At 34.1% G+C, this 22,625-nt stretch overlaps 1 protein-coding gene across 1 annotated transcript in view; it reads right to left on the bottom strand.

Moving 5' to 3' along the window:
* Positions 1–22,296, bottom strand: part of COL5A2 (collagen type V alpha 2 chain) — a 134,253-nt gene extending 111,957 nt beyond the window's left edge. The window contains exon 1 of the mRNA XM_016148931.2: positions 21,967–22,296. Within this exon, the coding sequence (XP_016004417.1) occupies positions 21,967–22,060 (94 nt within the window). The 5' untranslated portion in view covers positions 22,061–22,296. The remainder of the gene's footprint in view (positions 1–21,966) is intronic.
* Positions 22,297–22,625: the final 329 nt, after the last annotated feature.

The following is a 22,625-nucleotide window of genomic DNA, read 5'->3' as shown; positions in this document are numbered from 1 at the left end:
TCTGTTTTACTTAAAACACTGATTTCTCTGTATCTTGCTCCTTCTGTCTGGAATGCCTTTTCCATGGCCTCTCACATACCTGATTCCTTCTCATTCAGCTCTTCACACAAACAGAATCCATCTCATATAAAGTAGTACCACTCTTCAGAACTGCCATGTCCAAGAGAACTTACTGTGATGATGGAAACATTCTATTATTTGCACTGTCCAATATAATAGTCACTAGCCACACTAAACTCTTAAATTTTAATTTTTAAATGAAATTTAAATTTAAATAGCCACAACTGGTTAACAGATATTATACTGGGCCACACAGCTCCAGAACTCTATTTTAGTTCCTTCATGTCGCTTATTATCAGAAATTATCTATTTTTTACAAAAAAATGTTTTGTTCATATATTGTCTTATCCCACTGTATTAATTCTCAATACTTGCTATAATAAACAACCACAGATTTGGTGGTTTTGAAACAACACCAATTTATTATGTTACAGTTTTGAAGGCCATGAGTCCCAAATGGGTCTCACAGGCTAAAAGTAAGGTGTTGGCATCCCCTCTGGAGGCTCTAGTGAAGAGCTTCCATTCCAATGCTTTTTCAGCTTCCAGAGGCTACCTGTATTCCTTGGCTTGTGGTTCCACCGAGAATATTTCTCAGTTCTCATTATCAGCAGAGCAACATCTCCAAATTTCTCCCTCTGACTCTCCATCTGCTCTCCTGTATCGTCTTCCCTGATGGCTTCTCTCCTGTCTCTTGTAAAGACCCTTGTGATTGCACTGGGCCCACCAGCTAATCCAGGTTAACCTCCCTCTTAAAGTCATAATGCCATCTATAAACTCAATTCTCTCTCACGCCATGAAGTGACCTATCCACAGGTCAAAGGAGTTAGAGCACAGGCATCCCTGAAGAGCCGTTATTTGTGAGCCACACCCTGCAGTAGAATTCTAGTTTCATGTGGTCAGAGACCTGCTCATTGCTATATCCCCAGAGCCACAGTTTGTGTCTGTAATATTGCAGTAAAGAAATACTTGTTAAATAAGTGAATTTTAATTTCCATTTTTAGGGAATTAGCTTTTGACAATGCATGTTGAAGACTGTAGAATTAAAAATAAAAGAATAAAAGACACCAGAAAATTATAATTTATGTCACATTTGAAAACAAATCAATGTACTATTTCTTCTTTTTGATATGTTGTCCTTTCATAAGGACTCATCAACACTTGGAAGTTTCAAATATGCTCTGTTTCCTGATATATACTGATGACCTTGCCCTCATATATTAATTTAAACAGTCTGGTTATCCTGCTTTGTTGGACAGATTGCCCCAATGAGATATATGCATTAAATAAGCAAAATATTATCACACATTGATGCATTAATAAAAAAAAATACTGTTATTTTTATATATACCAAGATATATAGATGTGTCTCAACTACATTTTGTGCCAAATATTTGAATCTGTTATCTAAGAATAAATCCCATTAAACTGACAGTGTAAAATCACATTATCTTCTGAAATGTCCAAAAAAGCTAGTACAAAATCCAGTATTAATTCACACTACAGAATATAATAAGCATATGGTCTCCTAAGTTACTCTAAAAATTTTCAATAAAATAGTGGAAATATGATTGAGGATCAGTTGCCATGGTAGCTGAAAAATAAGATTTCATCAACAAAATGAAAAATTCAATCTAGGCAACTGTTAATATGACTATGTCATAGCTCTGACTACCTTCTATATTTTTCACCCATCTCCCCAATAGACAGCACTCAACACTGAGACTATAATAAAGCAAGTAGCCAAGTACTATGTACAGTTCAATGAAAATTAAATGATAGATGATAGACAGACAGAATAGCAAAACAATGTTCCAAATGAGCTTTGTGAGAGACATGAAAATTTGAATACAAATAATGCTAACATCATTAGATCACATTAAAAGCAAAAGTTGTATAAATTTGCTTTCTTTTTAATGTTTCTTCCATGTTTATTAAAGCATATACAAATAATAACATATTCAGAACTTTAATCCCAAAACAAGCAAAAAAACAAAACAGTGGTACAGAAAAATTTAAAATATTTGTTGAGCTAAAAAGGCATGTGAAAGGTATTTAAATAAACAGTCTAAAAAGAACAGGAATATAATCTCATAATTTATTTTCAATAATAATGACAGGATTCTCCTATGTTCTTATGCTAGAGAAAGTGATATTTGCACCACTCTGCCAACCTGACTAAACACAGTAAACAACATGAGATCCCAACCTCAACTATTCTCTACTTCGAAATGTGTTTTACACATACCAGTAACAGGAAGTTTGGAATACAATGTGCTTTGGATGACAAAAATAAAATGTGGGCTAATTCTTCAGGAGAACTAAATGTTTTGTGGTATTCTTATTTGAAATAAAATTTTGCCAAGAGTTTGGCCAAAATGTCCTACTCCTCCTGGTATGTGCTGGTTTGAAAAAACTACTTAACATTGTTACCATCAATAAATCACTGAAATAATAAACTAGAACACAGTACATGTCAATAAATATTTGCTGAATTTTAATTAGAAAGTCAAAGTTTTTAGGTAATTATGCCAGTAATTAAAAGAAGAGTCTCTGAGAATCAGCACAGCAATGGCTGAAGCTACATACCATGACCAATCAGGTCCATGATAATGACTTTATTGAGTGATTTATGGAAATTTGTGGTATTTTTATGGTAACACATATTCCTGTCACATATAGATTAAATATCATCAAGCCAAAAAGGATTTTGTGCAATTCTTTTTTTTCTGTGATATGTGTTTTCACATCTATTTTATGTAATGTAAGTAGCTATCGCATCCTTGACTTTATCACCATTAAATACTTTGTGCCAGAGGTAGATTTCAGTTCAAATCCAATGGTCTGCCTATGTGATGAAAAAGCCCTCCACCTTTGGTATTATGGATAAAAGAGTTGGTTCTGCCATGGAAAAAAATGGTACTTGGAAAAACTTCATAGGTTACAATATATCATTCTTCGCACCATCAAAGAATTTTGACTAGGATAATGAGTGCTCGTTGTTCATGTTACACATTCAGGAATAGAGTATATTTCTGACACTAGTGTAGAAATACTCGAATTCTGAATTTTTACTTGAAACAAAAATGGAAAATTAAAAATTAAGCCTAGCCTCAGTGGTGGTTACATGGGTGTTTTCAATTTGTGATAACTCATTGAGCTGTACATTTATGATTTTTGAATTTTTCTATATGTATGTGATACCTAATTTTTAAAAGTTTATTTTCTAAAAGACTAATAAAGAAGTTATTGTAGGAAAAATAGGATATGTTCTAAGTCTCTATAAGCTAAGTAAGCCACACAATCACAGCCCAATTCTTTCTTCTTTATCTTTCAATCTGGTAATCTCACTTGTTGGAATTCTCCCTGAAGATGCACAACCACATATCTGGAGTTGTCCAGGAGCTGAAAAAAGACTTGCAATTCTCTTATCTAATCTACTGACCACAGTGCTCTACTTTTGCACAATACCTCACCAGCACTACGAATATTTCCTAGCACTAAAACTATTATTAACGCAGTGGAAACACCAATGAATTGTACCCAGTATTCCATTAATAATACCCAATAGGTCCTTAGGATTAGAAAACAATATGGAACTAAAATTAGATGAGTAGTATTTTAGCTAAATATTTAACACAATGGCTACTTAATATACAGTTATGCACCATATATCAAAGTTTCAGTCAGCAAACATATAAGACAGTGGTCCCATAAGACTATAATGGAGCTGAAAAATTCTTATCATCTGGCAACGTCATAGCCATTACAATGTCATAGCATAATATGTTACTCACATGTTTGTGGTGATGCTGGTGTAAACAAAACTACTATGCTGCCAGTCATGTAAAAGTACAACATGGACAATTATATACAGTTACATAATACTTGACGATGGTGATAATGTTACTGGTTTATGTATTTACTATATTATATTTTTTATCATTATTTCGGAAAGTACTCTTTCCAAAAAAATATTTGCTGTAAAACAATACGCTGTGTTACACTGGTAGTAGCTTAACACATTGAGTATTTACCCATCTCTTGATTGCATAATTTTCTCTTGCATATGATTTAATCTTGTGTTGTCTTGTAGAGTTGCATGGTTTGTAGACTAGGAACAACAGTCTATAGCATAAAGCCTAGGCATATAGGAAGCTATGAGATCTAGGTTTGTGTAAGTACAACTCTACGATATTCTCACAGTGATGAAATTGCCAAACAAACATTTCTTAGAATATATCCCTGTCAGCAAGCAAGACATGCATGACTGTATTAGCATGTATAAGAAATTTTAGCTCTGGAAATTTTTACTTTGATTCATAACTGTCTGGACAACTATTCTCTCAAAGATCATCAGAAAACTCCACGGTGCCAGATTCAGCACCTTTCCTCCATCACCAGTCCCTTGGATCTCTGTGATACAATTACAGAGATACAAATGAACACTTCTAAGAACCCTTCTGATGGCTTCCACACAGTATATTCTCCTGCTTGCTTCCTTTCTGAAACCGTCACTCATTTTCCTTACAACTCCAGCAGATTTTTTCCTTTCCTGAACTTACTCTAGGCTTATTCTCAAAAGTTCAATATATTTTTGTTCAGTGTTTATATAACCTATTTCTTAGCCTAATTATTTCAGGTATCTACTTTGCAACTAAATCAGAAACTTATAAAAGTCAGGAACCAAGGATTCTGCTTCTGACTTTATTGATAAATATATAGATTAAGTGCGCCATAGCATTTTGCTTGGTACACAGAATTCAGACAAATATACTTTATTGGCAAGTTGATTATCAGTGGACAGCACTCACAAAAATTAGTAAAACATTTCTGCAAGTGATTAAATTTTTAACTCATTTACAACTTTCATGGAAACTCAAACAAATGTTTTGATTAAAAAAAAATGTCACTACAGCATGAAGAAAATGTTTTTTTTAAACAAATAAATATTTGCATTGGAGATCTTCCTGCTGAATATGTTTGGTTCAGATGTCTGATCTTTATAGCTTTCAACTGATTTGTAGACCAGCTTAAACTCATCTAAATTTATGTTGTTATTTATATATCCATTCGTTCTTTATAAATATCAATAGCTAGTTGTACCTCTCATATTGGAACTCTTTAAGTATGAAGGCTATTTCTTATTCTTTCTACTTTCAGTGTCTAACATGGCACTTAGAATCCAGTAATCCAGGAAACACTCAATAATATTTGGCCAATGACTATCTCATTAATTTCATAATCAATAGAGGATATAAAGCTAGGACAAAAAGCCTAATGATTAGAGGTGTCTCACTGAATGTTAAACCAGCATTATTTATTATTCTTTCCAAAAGTCATTTTTGGCTCTTGTCCCGTGATAGCAGTTGTTTTTATCTCTATGCAGATTCTCACCGGGTTTCCTATTTCACCTCAAGTAAAATTTTTAGTTGGGTAAATTAAAACTTGTGTGGTTATTTCTTCCTCACTACAGCTCTTCATAATAATCCCCAAATTCCAGGTCTGAAAAAAAATCTTAAAAAAAAAAAAAAAAAAACCTTAGATTCTACAAGATTAAATTATACTTTCCTTAATTATTGCCTGCCACAGGTTTAGTCTCTCTGAGGTCTTTAAGAATGTGGCACTGAACAAACTTGATTTTCACATAGTGTGGAGCACTTTTCTTGATTAAAACTATCTTCTTCCTTTCCTTTTCCCCTCTTTATAAGATACAATTGAAAGAGCTATGGATTGGGAGCCAGAAAATCTACGTTATATATCCAACAACCACTGCATCATTTATCGCTTGTGAGTCTCAGTTTCTTCATATGTAAATTAAGGTTTTTAGGTTTCGTAAGTGTATCAAACGCATGAATGTGCTTTGTGAACTCTACTATCCTACTAAGACATAGTGTGGTATTATTATTTACAGAGGCAGAAAACTCTACAAATGAATGTCAACTGAATACAGACCACTGGCCAGCACAGCAAACCTCAGCTTTTCCTGAGAAAGTGAAGCTCTTTTATTTAGTGATTTGGGAACACCTGGTAGAGGGGGTGAAAGGAGGACCAAATAAATGATCAGGCATTAGAAACCGATGGAACGTTGAAGCTGACTATCCAAAAGAATAGCATATTGCCCAGTTGGAAAAAGAAACATTATGTATCATGATGCAAAAGCATTTGTAGGGTCTGTTTGATAAGTAACCAACCTTACCAATAAAAACAAATGACTTACAGATAACTTTATCTTCACATCATGTTACACAAACAGAGAAGTAGGTAGAAAGAAGAGTAGGTCTCACATGACAGCCCAATATATGTCATTTAATTGATTTAATTAAATTGATTAAATTTTGTGTTTAAAAATGATGTATTAAAATAACTGAGGCATTAAAATAATTGAGGCATTTAAAACAGTCGATGTACTCAGGCATGAACTAGCACAACCACCTCTCATTGTCACCCCTTGTACCCTTAACATATCACTTTAACCTGAAGCTACGTTTGCATCTTTGCCTCTTTGCATCTAGTGTCAAAGGTATAATAACATCCAGTCTCCTCTTTGAGGCTAACACCTCTACTTTTATACCCCATGTTGTGCCTTTCTGTATCCTGATCTGTATTGCCCTTTCTTTATCTTCGACATCTCCCTCTCCATGGGACACTTACTCTCAGCCTATAAACATCCCATCCCGTCATCTGAAAACAAAATAAAACAAAATTCCTCATTTGACCTACTTCTTATCTCGACTATGATCCTGTGTCTCTTTCCCCTCACAATTCAGCTTTTTAGTGGATAGGAAATGGAAAAAGAATAGTCTATACCTGCCGTCTCTATGTCCTCCAAAAAACCAACCCTTGCTCTCACAAGTAAATTGGATATTCCTATGCAATTATTTTTCATCATGTTTACTATATTGTGTTTTAGTTATTTGTTCATAGTCCCCTCATTACGGATGCCTCTTAAATACAGGATAATGTGTTAATAATTATCTCTATGTCCCTATAGCCTAACTAAAGTCACTATAGATAAAATAAGTAACAAAAATTATCTTTATTTCTACTTAGTAGTCAAGTAGCATGCTTTCAAGTATGTATTTTTATAAGATTTGCACAAAAAGACAATATAGCTAATTTATATATAAAAGCTGATTCTAATTTTTAAAAGTTTGCTGCTATGTATATAAAAACTAAGACTAAGTAATGTTATTAGGCAACAATCTGATAATTAACGTAGAGAAGTCATTTAATTTTGAACCATCAAGAGAAATAGATTTTGCTTAAATTATTAATCACATTTCTTGAGATTTATCAAGAAATAAATAAAAGTCAGATACAGAGCCAGTGCAGTGCATGTAGTAGGTACCTACTGAAGTGAATGCAGGGGAATGACTTTGCTCAGGTATTCCCTCCTTTGAGACCTTCCCTCACCTCTCCCCCCAGCCCTCCACCTCTCAGGCACTATACGGCAGGGATGTCCTCTAATGTTCCCCTCCTATCCCCTAGTGCCTCCATCAGACCACATGGTATTGTCCTTGATTTAATTTGTCCTCATCAGACAATTAGCTCCTTGGGGGCAAAGATTAAATATTTATTTCTGTATCATCTAGTAAAGCACCTATTCAACAATAGGTATTTAGTAAATGTTTAGTGAATTAGTGAATAATGAAGAAGTCGAAATAACTACCTCATAGATTGCATGGTGGAGATATCCTCTTCTGTGGAGAAAAGCAAGTCAAAATCACCATAATTTGAGATCAGAGTACTATTTCTTTTAATAAAAAGTCAAATTTTGCAGAATTATCTAAAGCAAATACCAATGTCACTAACATACTTTTATATTGGCTTTTGTGGATAGAACGAGATTTATGTTCCCCCCAAAAGTAAATTATTGTCAAGTGCTTTAAAATGACCAAGTCTCACCTCTGGAAGTGTACATTAAGCTAGACCCTGATGGTTTTCTTCCACTGGGTTCTCTGATTTGAACATGGATGTGAGTATCTGTGAGTAGTCTTTTTAAATCTTGTTGGGTTTTATATCTAAATTTTTTATGAACCTGGATTAGACACACATGCTCTTGTAGAGACTTTTCTTTTAAGGCTGTTTTCTCCCCAGACTGCCTGGAAGTGAATTTCTAGCAGGATTTGCGAAACTAAGTGTTTAAAGGCCTAGGTCATTATTCATGAAAAAGGGAAATTGGGAAAAGAAACAAGGAAATGGAGTCTAATTCTCCCTGAAGAAAAAGGACAAGCAGCATGCTCCAAAAAGTTCTGTGCTCAAGAAATGTCAATAGAAAAAAATCAAACTTTCTAAATATTCAGATGAATACATATATATCTCCCAACAAACATTATTACAAATACATACATACATACATACATACATACATACATACTCAAGAATAAATATAAAATAAGGAACCAAGAACAAAGACGACAATCCCATGATGTACTCCTCAGGTAAAAATCCATAACCTTTCAATTTTTTTTGTCCTTTTCTTTTATTTTTAAGGCTTGATAATAATAGCTTAGTAGGTTGTCAGGCAAAGTAAGCAGAGTCTCCACTGCAAAGGCTAATCTATCAGCTATAAGGGCAAGAGTCTAGGATACTGCTAAATTCTAATTATTCAGAAGAACAGCAAAAAGTACTTAGAGAACACTGCGTCTTATGGTTGTAACAGTGTAACACAACACATGATATATTTGCATATTTTACCTTTAATTGGAAAGTTCAAAATTAATAGGAAATCTACAAAATTTGTTGCCAGATTATTGTGATTTCTTTTTTTACAATCTCCTTTTATAACAGTGTCTGGAAACAGTAAAACCAATGGCTGAAAAACATATCATTTTACAAAGTTACAAATTGGGAGCCGTATTCCTGAAATGGATCATAGGTAACTAGAAACCTGGATCAAAACTTCAAATCCTAATTTAAAAGTACAGACACAAATTACCTTTAGAGATAATAATGGTGCCTCAATCTACCAAAACGTGTACATGAGATTCTTCCCAGTAGCATAGCACAAATCTGACCTGTGAAGTAAATTTATGTAAACCTTCTATAGTCATAGACTTTCAGAGCAGGAAGTGATTCTAGATAATATACCATAGATTTTACAAAGGAGGAAATTGAGGCTCAGAGAATTTTTGTCACTTAACACAAAGTCACCAAGTTAATTCATGACAGAGCTGCAATTGGAATGCAGATTTCCTGTGCGTTGGTCCAGTTTTAACTTAGAAGCTTTTCTTTAAAATTATTTCCACAATTCATTCATGAAAGAAAGTAACAGTCTATTTAGTGGAGGCCCTAATCTCTTTAACTGCATGTTTCTCTCTGTACAAGTAGAGAGTCCTAAAATATACCAGAAAGTAGACAGGCCTGAGGGATGATGGAACCTTCGTCTAAACACTTGGCTCAGATTGTTGTGGATATTTGTCACCAGTTTAAATTTCTAGCTCAAAGTCACCTTCTGACCCAGGGAAAAAAGATACCATACTACAAACAGGCCCATAGGGCTTAACTTTGATTTTGAGACAGGCTTCCTGATGAGAGATGAATAGGGAAAAAGTAGTAATAATAGTGGATTCAGCCTTCTGCCAGGAAGCTACATTTTTGCTTGTAGAGGCACTACAGTCCAGTTATAGTAGAGAAACCACGTTTTGTTTTTCCATCTGTTCTGTTTATCCTCAAGTCAAAGCCTCTATTCTTATTTTTTCCTATTTAATTCCTATTTGGGAGCTTTAGGAGGTTTCTAAACAGTTATATAAGCAGGGTATTTTACTTGCCTCGATTCAAGGTTTTTAAAAAAAGCAACTTTGCTTTCTTTCATTTTTATGAAGAGTTTTATATTCCTTTGGATTATTAACATTATCATTTACTTAAAAGAAAACTTTTAATTTGCATTCAGCTAACAGTTCATCACAGGAAAGGCATGATAAATTAATAGCACTGTAGCACTATGTTTATAGAGGCCTTTACAGCTGACACAGAATTCCCATAAATATTATGAATTCTTTATTTTGAACTTGTGAGGTAGTAAAATAAAAAGTGTTACCCTTGATTTATAAATGAGAAAATTAAGGCACCAACACATTACATTTATAAGCAATTTATAAGAACAGAGTCACGACTCTGTTCCAGTCATCTGACTCAGTGCTCTCTAGTCCCTACTGCCATGGTGAATTAGTAGAAGTTGAGTGAGCTCACACAGCTCCTTACTCTTCATTGACCACCCAGGTGAAGGAAGGTGCATGCCATCCCTCACAAAAACATTGCTCAGGATTCAAATAAGCCTGTCTTGACATCATTAAAATATTAGGAAAGTAAATAAATGTTTTATGTATTGAACATAGTTTCGCTTTTCTTGAACAACTCTACCTGAACCTAATATGCAAACAATTGTCAAAATTATTATAGTAGGAAAAAAGAATAAAATTAAATGAGTATATATACTGCTAAATTTGTGAAATGTATTCTAATACCAAAATATAACTTTAAGGGTTTTTGCTGATTTCCTTTTCCTGACTTGTTTGGTAAATAATCAAGAGTTGAGCACAGGCCTGGCCCAAGGGAAAAACATACTATAAAGAAAAATATATTACTGCCATCTCAAACTTCCCAACTATAACTCTCCCTCTTACTCTCTGCTCTGCCCCAGCTGCTTAGGACTCACTGCTCCCCATCCTTTCTCCTATCAAACCTAGCACATGGGAATGATATTATGAAAATTATTTCTGTTATGGAGAAACAATCTGTAACTGGCCCAATGAGGGCATGCATCCTAAAAGTACTAATAATATCCACTTTTCTTCAGTGCCTATGTAGTCCTGAGGATTTTAATTTAATTCTTCAATATGCAGATGAGAAAACTGAATCTCAAAGATCAGTATCTTGCTCAAGGTCACAAGGTTGCAGACAGCAAAGTCAAGACTTAAATGTGAGACTCCAGAGATCCACACTCTATTAACTGCTTATTGAAACTAAAAGGAAAAGAAGAAGTTCTAAATGCATAAACTGCCAAATGTTAAAGGCTCTCAGTGTAGAAAAAATGGTAATGATTGGGAACTGAGGGAATTTCCCAGAATCAAAAAATATCTCACTGTGAGACAATGAATGCCCTGTTCCTGCTGCCTATCGGCCTAATTGACAGTATACATACTGTTAGTGCAAAAGAATAGATATGTTACTGTGGTACGGCTTATTTGCTTATTTATTCTAAAATGACTATGTTTTAGGAATATAGGGTTAAAAAAGATTAGAGGAATCGAAGAACGAAAATTAAGAGATATCACAAACTTCCCCAACCTTTTCGAATTCTCTAAATCTAACAATATGATGCAGGTCTGGTCATGGAGCCTCACATCAGCCTGGAGCCTTATATTTTAGTGTATTTCAATGAGGCTATCTGAGCCAACCGTTGATTGGAATCCTTGCATACCCACAGAGAACCCATCTTCCCATCACGCATTTGTGCCTTCCAAATGGTGTACGATCATAGGGCTCTATCCTGAAGAGATTCAAAAGTCCATATCAGAAACAGTGGGAATCTGGTAAGCAAAATTCCATTTTGATTACACTTAGGCAACTTAAAGTTTCTATTAAAATGAACTTGAAGTGACTCTAATGTCTTGATTGTAGAACCCTTCTTGGACAAGGACAGAATGTCCATCACTGTTCTATTTCATCTGCCTATGGTATGAGCCCCAGAATCCATGTGATACTGGGGTTTTCATCCAGAGCAAAAACATCAGCTGATTCAGATGGCCAGAGAATATTGAAAGAGATCAAAATGGCAAATTACCATATAACGAGCTCACATTACAAGGGAGTAATATTATTAAAACTGTGCATTAGAATAATATTTGGAGGGGCCATGTGTTTTATATTAGTTCCCTATGGAATAGGAAAGAAGATGAAGCCAAAAAAAAAAAAAAAGTTCTGATAGGTCAGACTAGAAGTAAAAGTCTGTAATTTAATGCAAAATTTGAGAAAGCAACACCCAGATGGAGCTGTACTGTAAGATCCTGATTCCCAAGCAGAAGCCTGAATGCCCTTCCCTGAAACAGAGAGAAGGTTGAAAGTTGATTTCCCTAAATAATATAAATGAAATAATCTATTTCAGAACTGTTTTCCTAGAATTGCACCTGCTCATCTTCCTAGGACTTTTGCAACATTGCACCCTTGGAACAAATGTGGAAGGGACACATGGTAGCTCAGGGGAGTGTACCTTTGGCAAGTTTATGGCTATGCCAAAACAGCATTAAAATAGTAATTTAATTATAATTAAAAGTACTAATTTAATTTGTCACATCATTTTCCATGTACCCAAATACAAATACTGCTAATGGAACTTTTTATTCACTAATTTATCTGTATGGAACTAATTCTGTTTCAATTTTGTCTCATTCTCTACATAAAGGAATTACCCCTCTTTAAAAAATAAAACAAACAGATTCTAAGTATACTGAAATCTTACGAGGCTAATGAGAACTCCACCATCTCAGAAATTATTAGTTATTTCTCAGCAAAATTCAGTTGTTTTACTATGTATAAGGGGAAAAAATAAAAACACAAACACATGCCCATTCTAACCAGTAGTGATGACGATATAAGAGGAATTAGGGAAAGATTAAAGAAAAGAAGTGAGATTTTTTTATGAGCACTCCGGAAGACCTAACACAGCACCTTAAGGGTTGAAGACAAGCTCCCTAACAGAATGTTTAGTTGCTTCTCCTTCATTGGCCCCAAGGCCCTTTTTTTTTTCCAGTACAAATTTGTGTAAAAGAAAATGCTTGTATTGGAATAACTCATTTCTCTTAGAATAGTCTGTGCCCTTCTGAAAGTATAAGTCTTTTTTATACTACAATTTCAGAGGTTCTGTGTTTGTAGCCAAAGACCAGAAAACTAGGAATTCTTTTTTTTCAATTTATCTTTCCATGGTCACCAGTTAAACTCACTGAACACCAGTCCATCCTACCAGAAATTCTAGCTAAAATTTTAGCACGAATGTGAGAGACATGTTGTTCTTAATTAAACTGTAATTTAATCACTTCTTCAATATAAAGTACTGGAAAAAAATGAGTAATAAAAGGCTTAAAAATACTTTCAGACTAGCATAGATTAATAGGTTCTACTATGGGAGCAAATAATAAACATATAACTGCTGTTTAAGATCAGTGAAAATATTAAATCTCTATAAATAAATTGTATTTGCTGAGGGAACTATCCATATTTTTAGAATTTCATAATGAAAAAAATCTAAAGCCAAACAACCATATTAAATAGCAAAGATTTAATTAAAAGAATTCATAGCTACAAATTATCTGGTAAAATTCCATGTGCGTACCTCCTTCCAAGTCAAACCCATCATTTTGTTAAAGTCTGAGAAACAGAGAAGAAAGAAAAGTGCAGTAAAATATGGAAAGTCTGAGTATGAATAATGTGTCTATATCCTACATCATCTTCTGCTTTCTGGAGCCAATTTCACAAAACTGGGAGTAAAGGGAGTGAAAAAACCAGCAGCCTTTGGAAAATGAAGAGATGTGCTACAAAGTCTGGGAAAAGATGGTCACCCCTACTTTTGTATCCAAATAGTTCTGGGCACTGCCTTGTAAATCCCTGTGCAGTGAAGCAATTCCTCTCATTCCAAATGCAACCCAGAGCAATGCTCAGTGTGGAAAATAAGCTTCCAACTTTTATTAGAGACTTTTATGATGATTGTATTTTCAGAAAGTAAACTCTGAGACAGACAGAGATGGTAGACAGGCATGAGGAAGCACTGGGGCTTGTAATGGATCATGGTTGGCTTGCCCACACACTGGGAACAATCTCAGAGAATGAAACGTGTGTGGGAGGGTGTGAAACAGGAGAGAGGGAGTGATGTTTCAAATCACATGGTCATTAGAAAGTCTCCAATGGAAAGAGGTTTTTATTTCTTTGTTTTTTTAGTAGTAAACCTACATAGAAGACAATACAATAAAACTCTTCTATTTGAATAATAAACCTTTTTAATAGGCTTTAATACACACCATTTAGCGTTTGATAAAAATGCCGATGTATTGTGAAAATGACCATAATGTATATAAAATTTACATTTTAAGTTTTACACTAGACTTTAATCTCTTTGAGAGCAAAAGTTATCTATTTTTTCTATAACATCTAACATTTTAGTTTTCATAATCACCTTATAAGCATTTATTATTATTGCTATTATAAATAGTAACAGAGTAATAATATTAACTATAGTTTGATGAGCTCCTACTGTTTGTTGGGAGCCATACTACTATGTAAGTGATTTATATACAAGTAGTCTTCATGATAATTATTTAAGGTAAATATTATTACTCCAATTTTATAAATAAAAAAACTAAAAGAAAAATCAAGAAATTGCCCAAGAATATGCAAATATAATTTGCAAAGTCTGAATTTGAAATCAATTCGCTTATACTTAAATGAATAAATGGTAGAAAGATTTTTTTTAATTTTGAAAAATAATATTAATTTGGAATATATGTACAGAATAACTAAGTACATAATACATAAAATAAATTTATGACATGGAGTAGAACATAGAAAGTAGAGGCAAAAAAAGGAAATGTGTGTGTGTGTGTGTGTGTGTGTGTGTGTGTTACGTGGAAGGTAAGAACTACAAGTAATTCCATATTACCAGGCAAAGAATGGCAGCTGAAATGGGCTAGATCATGGAAGATCTTATATGCCATGCTTAGGAGCTTGAACATTATTTTTTTTCTTCAAGTTCTGGGAGTCAACTAAAGCTTTAAGGAAGATAATGACATACTCGAACTTCATTTATATATCATGGTGGCAACAGTTGGGGTCTATATACATGCCAGTGGGCAGTGGCCACCTGAGAAGCAAGGAGACGAATTTAGGTGCCATTGCAATAAGCCAGGGATTACTGCAATTAATGACGATGAGGGCTGACATTTAGGCATTTACAGCATAGAAGTATATTTGAAAAATATTTAGCAGGTAAAATGGTAGGGTTTCATGAATGATTGAAATTTTGCTTGAATGTGAATTTTAATTGAATTTTAATTGAATTTCATCAGGTAGGATAATGTTGCTATTAACTGATATAAAAAAGATAATCCTGTCTTGAAAGGAAGATAATGAGTTGAGTTTTGGATACACTGAATTTAAAGTGGTTCCAGCCCATCCAGTGGAAGTTGGGTATTCTGAAGTTCATGTGGAAGCTCAGGGGTGGAGAGAGAATTATCAGCATTTAGCTGTAGAGCAAAATCCTGTGAGTAAAATTCATAGATGATGTAGGAAGAGAAAATACAGAAAGGACCAGTGAAAAAATCCTATGAGAAAACAAGTGCTAAGGAATATAGGAGGAGAAGAAGCCCATGAAACTAAGAGGGAAAGGTCAGGTTGGTAGAGCAAGAATCTTCAGAGAGTAATTTAAGAAAGCTGGTGGTCGATGGTATTAAACAAAGGAGAGAGGACTAACAGTAGGTGAGAAGGTCCACTGGAACATCACACATGCCAGTCCTCATCTTCCTAGGCCAGCTTAAATAAAATGGAGAAGGCAAAAGTCAGAGTGCAGTGAGATGAGCAGGGGCGTGGAGGCAGAAAGAAAACTATACTGTTTACAGGCTAAGAGGAAAGAGTCCATAGAAAGGAAGTAATTAAAGTTATAGAAAAGAGAGCATGACTGGTGAAGCAAATTCCCTCAGGAGATGAGGAACAAACAAAATACAGAAAAACAACAAATCTAGAAGGTTCTTCAAAATAAATTCAAAGATCTGGTGAAAATCAAAAATAGACCATGAAGGTTCATATGAGTGATGACTGAAATCAGATAGTAATATCACTTTCTGTGTCTCATTTAAGTGCTCTAAAATTATTTTCAGGTTATGTTCCCAGATGATCCTCCTAAGAGTCTCATCAGATTAACAGGGTTGCATAAAATTTCCCCAATTTCAGGGAAGGACCCAAAAGCCCAGTGAGGTTGAATGACTCTCTTTAGATGGCAAAACTGCTAAATAGCAGAGATGGACCAGAACCTAGGTGTTCTTCTAGTGATGGCTGAACTCAGGCTTACTTCACTTACTAAAGTTTTTATACTACTACAAGGCTGTGATGCTTACATTGCAAGCCACGTTTCCACCAAAAATATACTGTTTGTCATCTTGAAACCAATTTTATAATTCAGATTGAACAGACACTCAAAAAAGAATAGAAACAACTGTGACTATCTTTTCTCCTTTTTAGATCTCAACTTTAAAAAAGAGCATATAAACATTTTTTGAGTTTAAACATTATACCAGAAAGCTATAGAGACAAAGCTACATTAATATATTAATATTAATTTATTAATATTGTTAACATTACTGACTTCTTTGTAGAAAGCAATGTGTAGGTAAAAATCTTGTGCTATCACAATTTACCTAATACACTGTTCCTTAGAGAATATATTCAGTACAAGATAGAACCACCTTGATTTCTTTTGAAAGGTTTTGTTTTAAACATAAATAAAATAAAACCACTAAGGCCACCAATTGATCACAACTTTAAGGCAAAATTTCCCATAGAATATACTATCCCCTAACCCCCCATGCAATGCAAGAGTAGATACTCTATTAAATACTGAATATAACACTTCAACAGTTTTACATGAAATTTAGGTAAAATAACCATAAAATTTATGTAGAAAGAAAATTAGAGCAAAACTGAAATGTCAACATCTTCCTAACAATTCCATTGTCTTATATAAAGTTGTGCAATTTGCCCAAACCTATATACTAGATGAATTAATAATTAACAATTGTAGTCTTTTTACCTTACCATTACTATATCTCTCATATGTAAAATCTAAACTTTTCCATGTTATAGTCTAAAAGCAAAAAGTAATAAGTCAAAAAGTGATTCATTTTTATACATTTTATGAATGCTATATAAGGCCAAGTGATGATATATGAATTATCCTTCAAGTAGAAGCAAACTGTTTGATTTAAAAAAAAAAAGATTTCATTCTGTGGCCATGGATTAACAGGACTTCAATCTTCTAAGTCTTTGATCCCCAAAACAAAACTTTGTCTTTCCTTTTTTACCACACATCCTGTATTATGTGCATTTCTCGAACCGTCAACACAATGACTTTTGGGTCTGCAGTGATAGTCCTAAAAGTATGAAGGGCAGGAAGTAAAAGTGAGGAAAAAAAAATAAAACTATATATTCACCTAGAAATAAGCTTTAATAACTTTTGTTCTTAGCATGGAGTGATTCATCTACTCAACCAAGAGGAGGATTGAGCCTTGAGTTATTTTTCCAGAAACGATGGTGAATTTGCAATGGTTTGTCTACAAACTTTAATTAGGTAGCCTTACAAGTGAAAAGAATAATCACAATAGCAAGTTTTTACCAAAGTCACAGTGTGTAGCCTTGGAAAAGGAAGCCAACTGGTCCCTATCAAGATCAAAAGCATGTAAGGCAGAGATTTAATACAGTGGTTCACCAACATAAATCATTATCACCTAGAAAGCTTCTCAAATCCCATTCACATTCACTAAATCAGCATATTTGGAAAAGAGGAAGCCCAGAATCTATTATTAGTAATGAGACCTACAGGTGGTTCTTTACATAGCCAACTAAATACTTACTGTGGATTGCTTACCAACTAACTTAACGTGTCATGGTCAAAACATGGTATACATGTGTTTGTAATATAAAGCATTCACTATACCTATCAATCCACTAATCTATAAATATATAAATATATATACTCTTCAAAATAAAGGCTCACTTATTTTGGATAAAATTTATAAGTACTTCTAAATTTCTCTGAAGAGGATAAAGAAACAAAAGAATTGCTACCTAATATTTAAGTGCCATCCAGTGTTCTTGGCTTCATACTCTACTCAGAAATGAACAATAACCACAGCAGACCTGGTGACTAAACTACATTCTGTCCGTTGAAACCAGATCTATTCCACCAAAAGGGGCTCACGCTTTTGCTCACTGTGGTGGGGACTACAGTGACCTCCTGTTAGCTATTCTCCCTTTTATATCCTTTATAACATATATAACTCTATTTAGTAGAGTATGTTGCAGTGCCACCCAACTAAAAGATTATTTCCTAGCTGTCCTTGTAGATTTGTGTGACCATATGACTAAATTTTGACCAACTATAAGTAAGTTTAAATGGTATGAATATTTAATAATCTCCATTAAAAAAAAAAAAGGGAGAATCACAGCCTTTGTCACCCATACTCTACATAGATACATGGAAAGTAAATGTAATGGCTGGAGCTTCAGCAGCCATCTAGGATCATAAAGTTAGAATTTTACCATGGGATATAAAAGTAGAGCGCTATAAGAGACTGAATCCCTGATGACTTTGTAGAGACAATGTACCAGCCTTTCACTACCTAACTAAAAGCTGCTTTCATGTATGAAAAAAAAAAAAAAAAATTAGTTTTATTTGTTTAAACTACTGCATTCTCCTATGTGCAGCTGAATCTAAATTAAATTATCCATTATAAAAGTAAACTTTGCATGTACTAAATGATCCAAAGTATCTGTTTTCAATAGAAATGAGTTTAAAACAATTTATAAGTGAACAAGTATCTTGAACAAGCTATTTAGTCATATTCTCTAACTCCTTTAAAATGATCCCATCTAAGTACTGCTGAGTGTTAAGCATCCACTTCTTCATATTTGTATTTTAATGATGAAATAAATGGTAGACATATATAACAAAAAAGCAGGAGATCATGATATAGAAAAGATTGTGAGACCCTCATCTCTTAGTAATGGGAAGTTGGTTTGGGTCCAGGATATCAGCGTAGTGTTGTAACAAGAGGGTTGCAAATTTATGGTCCATGAGCCAGACTTGGCACTCAGATATATTGTATTTGGCTTATGCAATGCTTTCTGAAAATGTTAGTTTCAAATGTCTTAAAGTAGGTATGCATCTTCAGTTCTCTACAGTCACATCATCCCTTGTCGATATACAAACACTCCCTTGCTTCACTTGTTTATGTTACCTACCTGGCCTCTGAAAAGCGCTGATGTTTACAGCCCCTAGAAATGGTACATTTCTACACTTTCCCTTCTCTCCATTGCTCCTCTGTTGTTGAAATCAATGATAGATATCAAAGATCATTTTCTAAGATTATGTATGTCCATTTCTAATACGAAATGTATATAGCTCATTGGGTATCAGAACTTTGTTTAGAAAATCCACTAGTATTTTCTCCTATAAAAAACAAATGGGAACCTTTCAAAGCACCCTCTACCACAAGACACATAAAAAACTCGTGAAAAGCTGATTTTGTCATCTTAACTCTGATTTTTATTTCTTAATAGTTTCAACTAAAGTTAACCCCAACTCCCAAATTTTCTCCTTTCAGTTTTACAAATTTAAAAAAATCAACTCAGTTCTTAAAATGTTGTGAGAAGTAGTAATGATTTTGGTCTAAGAGGCCTAAAACTTTATTCACTTCCTTTATCTCATCATTCATAAGTATTTCTATCAGGCAAGAGCTTTGCTTATGTTTTACATTTCCGCTAAATAACCATGGCCAAATAGAGGAAAAGTATACCTTGAAATATTAAAAAGAAAAAAATTATAAATATGAACTTACATGTGATAACAGGCCTCTACATTTCCAAGGGGATATATTTGTACGCAAAGTCAATATCATATTTTCTGACTTAAAGTTAACATTGGAAACATGTACTTGTATGCCTTAGATATTTCTTTAGTTTAAAGCATCTACCTAAGTTTACGCTTCCTCAAACTTAAAATCACATGGTGTTTCAAAATTCTGACACTTAAGCTTCTGACAAGCCTGAACTGGGAAAATAAAGTATTGACAAGTATCACACAATACAACTTAAACCAAATTATGTATGATAAGTAAATAGAAGTTATGTAGCTCTAGATTCTGAAATTCTTTTCTATATTACCTTGAATTAGGGCTATTACTACTTTATTTTGCTATTGAAATTTATCACATATATTCTGTTTGGATGAGTAACAAAACAGAAGAATGTATTTTTTGTAATATATATGCAAGCAATTGCTCTTTTTCGGTAAAATCTGATATTTGCAATTTCAGTTTCTGTGCTGTTTGGTTATGTTGGGGGGAGAAAAGCTGGTATGGAGTTGGGGACATTTTTGCATCAAGCATCACATTCCTAACATTTATGTAAATTAATATTGACAAAAATTAAACTCTGCTCATTTTTTAGAAACAACTACAAAATAATTACAACTATTTTGGAAGATCTTTTAACATATGGCCTATACCGTATACTTTAAGAAACATTGTTTTAGTTTATTCACACGTTTAGGTATTTCCATATTTTATTAAAAATTATTTATTTTAAAATACATTAACAAGGAAAATTGTCCTAAGTTTTAAATTAAAGTTGTTGGTAGTTCAGTAGGGGAGGGGAGTCAAAAGTTCCTTTTATAATCAGAATTTCTATTTCTATTTAACTTTCTGTATTTTTTCCTTCCCTTTACTGATTTCCACGTCCTATTCAATTATTTTCCCCACTCTTCCAAACAACACATTTTTCACATTATTACAAAGAAACTCAATAGTTTCTAACGTTTATAAACTGACTGATGTTTAAAACATAAAAAGTAACATAATATGTTGCAAGATTTTAGAAAGTGCCCCCTCTATGGGACTCTGGACGGAGTGTTGGGTATTCACCCAGATTTTTATTTTTACTCTTTAAATGTTTTTTATAACTTGTGGTCTCTAGACTAATTTTATAAACATCTTGAAATAAAAAATGCACAGAAGCAGGTATTAAAAATATATACACATGTATGTATGTATATGTACATATATACAAAAATACATATGAAAGAGAGTAATAGAAAAGTTTAATAAATGTGCTAAGTTTTAAAAGCTTGAGTTTGATGTTAAATAGTTATGAAAATCTATAATGGCCTATTATAAGCGAGTACATGTCTGTATTTCAAATTTCAGCCCTAGAGAGTAAGGATTTAATAATCATTGAAACCAATTTAAACATTTTCTTATATTCTATAGCAGCCATGCATTTTTGCTTAACCATATCATATCACCCTATCCCTAATATATGCAAATTGCAAAGGAAAAAATAAATAGTAACCAGGCAAGATTTGTTATAAATAAAAAGAAAAGGAAGTTGTATGTAAAAGACAATGTCCATACAAACACTTGATGATAAATAAATTATATGTAGGAATGCCGATTTCCTGCCTTCCACCATTCAACAGGGAACCACTACTGTCCTGATAATCAAGTCAGTAGGGTGGGAAAATACCACAGTTTAAGAAATCTGGCTTCTATCAGCCTCTGTCATGGAGAAATAAAGGAGACTGTCTCTCAGTAAGCAAAAGCGATTTTAAGATCACAAATGCAAATGGGAAAGAAGTGAAAGTCTGTAAAGAGAAAAGAATAAAGAGCCAAAGACAAAGAAAAAGCGGTTATCAGAGTGGCTGCAGAGGTTTTTCTAAACAAAGAATTTTATGAAGCAGCAGAAGTTCCGTACAAAAATGACTCCACCCTACCCAGCTTTTGCTGCGACTTTAGTTTGCTCTGAAAACTCCAGCCCACAGAACACAACTCCTCTAACTGAAAGTGCCTTTAGCGTTCTGTTTTTAAGCATTCTTCTTTTCTTTTAAACTTCCCATTCTCCACATTCAAGCAAAAGGACTTATCTTAGGTTTCCCCAGAAACATTCAGTGGTGTACTCTTCCCAACAGCAGATGTAGAAGCTATGGGCTTACAAATATCCCTATTGTCCTCCGAGCCGCTTCCAGGTGCTGTCAGCCCCCTTTTAAACTTCATACCAGAACCTCCTCTTCGTGCTCTTCCTGAGGCTTAACATTCCTCCTATTTCCCCAAACCTAGCAATAAACACAAGCAAAGCAAACGGCAAACTCACCATCGTCTTCTTCCTGGGCTTTTATTGAGACAAATTGCACTAATAAAACAGTAAGGATGAGGAGAGGTCTTGCTTCCACCCAGTTTACCATCATGTCTAAATAGTAGACATGTGGGTCCTCCTGGGAGTAAAAAGTAGATTCTAAGGTTATTGTAGCACCATGAAGTCAACTGCGGGCTCTTCTTTCAGCACCAGCCCCAGGGCAGCCTCCGCAAACCCCCTTTTTCAGCACCAGCTCCGGCACAGACTGCGAAAACTTTTTTCAAGCGATGCAGCTTTAAATAGGAAGAATGCTGCCTCCACTTCTTTTCCTGCCCCTTTTCAGCTTGTTCAGGCTCATAACCATCCAGTGTCTGCCAAGCAACGGTCTGATTGATGGTAAACAACCAAATCAGAACACGAGCCTCTGTGCCTTAAACTGTCCCTATTTCATTTATGTTTTAAGCATAATGGGGCATAATCACAGAAATAAATGTTTATTTCTTTTTTTTTTTCTTTTAAGAAAGTCTGTTAGAAGAAAAGAGTATCCTCCCCTCCCTAACCTTTCCCCCAGACACACACCCCTTAACTTTTTCCCTATACGCTGAAAAAGACATTAGGGAGGGAAATACAGCCTTTTAGCCTAGTTTTTGGCATGTAGAAAATTCAGGACTCTTGTC

The sequence above is a fragment of the Rousettus aegyptiacus genome, unplaced genomic scaffold (genome assembly GCF_014176215.1).
Source record: "Rousettus aegyptiacus isolate mRouAeg1 unplaced genomic scaffold, mRouAeg1.p scaffold_m13_p_2, whole genome shotgun sequence".
NCBI classification, from domain to species: domain Eukaryota; kingdom Metazoa; phylum Chordata; class Mammalia; order Chiroptera; family Pteropodidae; genus Rousettus; species Rousettus aegyptiacus.
The sequence above is the reverse complement of the archived record's forward strand: the minus strand, read 5'-3'. Positions and strand labels throughout refer to the sequence as shown.